We start from the raw sequence: 5,744 nt of genomic DNA, 5'->3' as shown, positions 1-5,744 counted from the left end.
TCATCCCAGTTGGTGATGATACCGTGCTCGATCGGGTATTTCAGAGTCAAGATACCTCTCTTGCTCTGAGCCTCATCACCCACGTAGCTGTCTTTTTGACCCATACCGACCATCACACCCTGATGACGGGGGCGACCGACGATCGAAGGGAAGACGGCGCGAGGAGCGTCGTCTCCGGCGAAACCGGCTTTGCACATGCCGGAGCCATTGTCTACAACCAGAGCAGCTACTTCGTCGTCACACATTGTGGTTTTTCTTCGGTTTCAATGCTCTATAACAAAAATCACGATTTCTTTTAGTTTTTGTTCATTGTCGTTCGATTTTCATGCTGTTATATTCTTCTGATACCTATCCCGAAATTATTATAAATTAGCACCGTATGCAAATATTACTCCTTTCCAAAAGAAAGACTCTTTCACATTGTATCATTAACATTCTATCATTGAAAATGTTGATGTTGTTAGAATGTTAAAAAAAACGATCAAACTATTGGTGGAAAATGTAGAATGTTATTGAAGTATTATTATGTTATTATATGAGTTATGATATTATAAGAAAGGAGCAAATGCAAATCATAGGTAGTGTAATCTTATATTTTTGCATCTCAACACTATGAAGTAAAACAGATTTTACTAAGTTCGATTTAAAGAAATATCAATGGACGTGAAAAAGTGACACATAGAGATGAAAAAAAATAATACTTTAGATATATTTGATAATGGTAATTGTAAGTCACGCGAGTTTCCCGACGAAGTTTCCCGGCAAACGTTGCACGAAGCCAAAATTGACCCAGTTGCCTATAAAGCGATAGGCAAGCGGCCCCGGCGTCGCGGCGCTATTTTCGCTCGGCGTGTCGCTAACTTTAGACGAACGGCCGACCGACGCTCCCTAATAAGTTCAAGCGACGATTATGGTGGCCGACGTCGCTGCAGCCGCCGCCGTCGTCGCCGCCGCTGTCGACGACGATGACGACGACGACGACGACGGATAAAACATAACGCCGACGAAGTAGCAGCGAGTGTGCCAAAATTATGCCCGTCCGTGGAAAAGGACGTAACATGGTCGCACGGCCGAAGACCTCGACTATGCGACTATGAGCGCGACCACGAAGACGGCCGTTCGCCCCACGTTCGCATATATTCACAGTTTTTATGGCTAGGTTTAGGGTAACCATTAGTTAATGATTCGACTCACTCCTCTTATCTTGTTAGTTGTAATCCTAGAAAGAACTGAAAGAGCGGTCGAATCAAGTTCAAAGTTAACGGACACTGAAGAAACTGCTGCTTAGAAGAAGGAATAATTTTAGGGACTAGCAGAGAAGAGATGTCGAGGGTACGATCGTCGGCGAATGACTCCTTTTATGGACACCCTGAACTTAGTACGCATGATTCATAATCAAGGGGATGTTTCATGATCCGTTAAAGATGTTTTCATAAAAATATCTAAATTGTTAGGCAATGTAAGGATGTTTTGTAGAATGTTTATATGATGTATTTCACATTTTTTTAATTTAAATCGTACCTTCGGTTCTCTTCTGGATGTTATGTCGTTGATCTTTCTCTGTCATCATACTTGGATAGTATTGAGGTACATAAACTGTTGTGTCGAATTTTGAAGTATTACAACTGATTCTTAAACTATATTTTATTTAATGAATTTATTTAATGAACTTTGCTAATGTATTCATAAGATTTTGTATTTATAGGATTTTTGTATTAATAAGATGAATTTTGCTAAGATTTACTGAAGAATATTTTCCTGGCAAGAATATTGTCTTTAATTTATACAACAATCCAAGCACTGTGACAGAACAGAATTATCTGATGGATATATTTTGTTATATACATATATATATATATATTTTTTTTTTTTTTTTGTCATCGTATATTTTATCGTATATGTTATCGTATATTCAAGTGTTATCTAACAATTTTCTGTTGAGATTGATATGTTAAAAGCTTTATGTTTAAAGATTAAAATCAACTTGATTTGCATAGGGAGTCGGTCTGTTATCGGGACGAGAGATGCGTATCATGCAATGGTATTATGCGAGTTTGACGATGCGCCAAGATTCGACTTCAATGGATGGAACAATGTAATTGATACACTATGAACTTGAACTTTCTCTGAGGATTCAGCAACGGATTAAATAACAGGCAAGTAGTAATACCAAATAAAAAACGATAAGGTAGAGAATCTACAATATTGCGCGCGCCTTGAAATTATTCAGTAACGAACGAGATTATTCAGTTCAAACATTTCCATAGATTTAGATTCGATCTATTTATTAAAATTAAAGAACAATTCGAATGAATAATTTGAGTGATAATCTACATCTCCGTTTGATTTCTTTGGATTAAATTCAAATCCAATTTGACGATTAAGAATAACCAAAAATAAGCAGAATCTCTCTTCTTCTATCTCGAGTGTTGATTAATTCAGACAGTTCTAATAGTTTGAATTCGTCGAATCTTTGGAACTCAATATCAAAGATCAAACAATAGGTATGAGTGAAGAGACTGTTACTCCGAATAGGTGGACTATCTCGAGCAAGATCCTAATGGTATCCCCGGATATAACAAGAGGATTCACCGGCGTTAATCACTCTCATTCTCGTCGAACACTGTAACACGCGGATAACCGCGAACAGCAGGCGTCACGGAAGCAGGAAGAAAGCAATCGAGTCATCCGTAATGGAAGAGCCAGAGTACGTACATACAAACCCGGCGGTAGCGGAAATTCGTGCGGATATAACTGCGTCTACGTACCGTGCACGGGACAGAGGTGGAGCGGCGTCTGTGCCTCGGCGGCGTCGCGACGTCGATTATATGCTCTCGTCTGGACGCCCCCGCATTTTCGTGGGATGGTGCCTGGCCGACAGGCACGAAAAAGGCTCGCCTCGCGGGGCGTCGCGACGCTCGCCGAACTAGGCGGCCGCAGCCCCTAAGCGGAGACGAACATGCTTACCGCTTTGGAAATACTCCGGCAGGCATTCCTGCTTGGAGCCGGGGTCGCATCGGCGCGCATTAGCGTTAACCGGAGTCAACGAATTTTCTCCATCTTCATAAGCGAGCCATTGCAGTGGATAGCGGTTAAAATTGACCGAGGTTCGAGCGATCCCCTCTGTCTCTGGCCCGTGTCTAAAAGCAGATAAAGAGGAATCGGTCAAAGTGTAGCTAAGTTTGATTTATATTGATGGGAATAACACTTGTAGAGAGAAAGCAGATCAGTTAACGTCGATAACACGATCTCATTAAATCTTTATGCGCTAAATATATTCTGCTTCTTTGACATTTTTATAATTTTGCAACGAAAATAAGGCGCATTTTTTAAGTAATGTTCGTGTGCCTAATTTGATCGGGAATATTTTCTTTTGCCACGAGAAGTACGGAACGTTGTCCAAAGTATGATATATGTACGTAGTTTTCTTTTTACTTGTTTCCCTTTCCTAAAATATGATTTTGATATAGATCACTGCGTAATCTTCTTGACGAATTTTACCCAGACTTTTCTCGGTTACAATTATACATGCTTCTCATAAATTCACCGTGAAATTGCATTCGTAGATTCTACGTGAAGCATAGATCTCTAGGAACCGACATGTCGATTATGCATCAATTAGCACAAGATGGAAGATATCGAGAAAATTTCGACAGCGGAATACTCAGGGAGATTGTCGAATTTAACTTTCTAACGCCTGCAAGAATCATACTCTGACGGATATCAAGGCGTCAAAAGTATTTTGAGATTACGCGATGTGACCGAAATAAACTGTAGCTTCTTCGCGAGAGCTTTTATCGCGGGGATTCTCGTCCCTGAATATCAATGGAGCATGCAAATTCAGCTGGGAAAAGTTTTAAGAGATAATAATTCGCGATAGTCGGAAGCGAAGTTTGCACATTCTTTTAACTTCAACAAAGTAATAAAGGATGAAGATACAAGTGAACGAAACGGCATAGAAACAATAAATAAGTAATTCCCGTCGACAGATTTTTGGCGGGACACAACGAAAAATCATAATATAAATTAGATAGTAGAGAATTAGTAGAAAATTAGATTAGAATATAGAGAGAGGGCGGGTAATATTAGGCCAAGGTCGCTATATAATCGCAAGCACGTAACGATAAGGACTATTTTGAAATTATATCGGCTGCTATTTTGCCGCGATCGAAGACAAATTTGGATGTGTGAACGCTGGAGAGCGACGCTAGGAGATTAACATAATCGCGAAACGCCAGAATTCCCAGCTACAAGTTCATTTATTACAGTCAAATAACATATGAAGCAGCTTATGAAATGTATAAGCTAGTTTCTTCTCTCTCCGTATCTATTTTGATGAAAGTGTCAAAGATTGAGAAATGAGAAAAGGGTTATCTACATCTTCAGCACCTCCAGTAAATCTAGAGGAATTAATTTTTCTTTTATTTCTAACACATAAATATTCATGAATGTTCATGTAAAACTGGCACTTCTAATTTGACCTTGTTGAAAAATTGTTACATATAGTGGTGTATTTCCCAGATAAAGAAAAGTTGCTGGAAAACGAAGATCCCAAGAGCTGTTGAACGAGAATCTTAACAGCGCTACGCTACGGAAGGATGTCAAGCGAAAATAAACCAGATACTTCTTTATGTATACGACACAGAGTTCACGTGAGGTAATGTAAAGAATGCATAATCATACAGTAGTGGTGTGAGATAATGTGTATTTGACTTGACTTTGACATCGTATAACAATATAGAGTATAACGTAGTGTATATAATATTTACAAAATAAATTAAAGAGAGAGAGAGTATAGAAGTACATCGGTAACGTTTGCTTTGGTTAGCAGACTAGAAATAATTATGTACGTATTGCGAGACGATATCTCTCGGACGGTGGTAAAGGACGCTCGCGCGACAGTAAATAGAGCTCGATCTTCCCGAAGTAGTCTCGATGCCGTTGCCAAGCACAGCCTCGAAGGTCCTCGCGTATCCTTACATCTGTTCATAATGTTTCTTTCGCAAGTCGAAAGATACATTTGTATCGTCTCTCCGCATGTACGGGGATTCTTTTCGATGCTCAACAATGTCCAGGCTACCACGGATGAGATCCTGTGACGAGAGCCAAACCGCCGACCGCTACCTCGGCCATGATGATGACGCCAAGTGAGCAATGATGTCGCGCGCAACTTTACGGAATGTTGCGGCGACAGAAAATGATCAACCAGGCTGTCGTTGTTTACGCAACGACGAGCAAGGCTGCGACGATGACATTTCGGTGAGATCCAATGATGACTGAGAGTCATGATGATGTTGTTCTGATGATGTTTTCTTGTAGCAGCTTGATTGCACGAGGACGAACGGCGCGGTGTTATTCACACGTTCTCCTCGAGGGACGATGTTCTTTCGAAGATTGCGCCACGTCGATGGTGATCGTATAACGACGCGCTTAGAAGCATTTGCGGTGGACGATGCCGGGGCCGGACTCGTCGTACTCTTGCTTGGAGATCCACATCTGTTGGAAGGTAGACAGAGAAGCCAAGATGGAACCACCGATCCATACGGAGTACTTCCTCTCGGGAGGAGCGATGATCTTAATTTTGATAGTCGAGGGTGCGAGGGCGGTGATTTCCTTCTGCATACGATCGGCGATACCAGGGTACATGGTAGTGCCACCAGAGAGGACGTTGTTGGCGTAGAGATCCTTACGGATGTCGACGTCGCACTTCATGATCGAGTTGTAGACGGTCTCGTGGATACCGC

General features: G+C 41.1%; 1 protein-coding gene across 1 annotated transcript; it reads right to left on the bottom strand.

Annotated features, from left to right (window-relative positions):
- Positions 1-4,240: 4,240 nt before the first annotated feature.
- LOC116853747 (actin, alpha skeletal muscle) lies at positions 4,241-5,739 on the bottom strand (the record flags this gene model as incomplete). Its single annotated transcript, XM_032834940.1, has 1 exon — positions 4,241-5,739. A coding segment is annotated over one exon (309 nt), but the record flags the coding sequence as incomplete, so codon positions are not given.
- Positions 5,740-5,744: the final 5 nt, after the last annotated feature.

The sequence above is a fragment of the Odontomachus brunneus genome, unplaced genomic scaffold (genome assembly GCF_010583005.1).
Source record: "Odontomachus brunneus isolate Ranch 3 - 2012 unplaced genomic scaffold, Obru_v1 Obru_scaffold_624, whole genome shotgun sequence".
In the NCBI taxonomy this organism is placed as follows: Eukaryota; Metazoa; Arthropoda; class Insecta; order Hymenoptera; family Formicidae; genus Odontomachus; species Odontomachus brunneus.
Note: the sequence above shows the minus strand (reverse complement) of the source record. Positions and strands in the feature narration are given on the sequence as shown.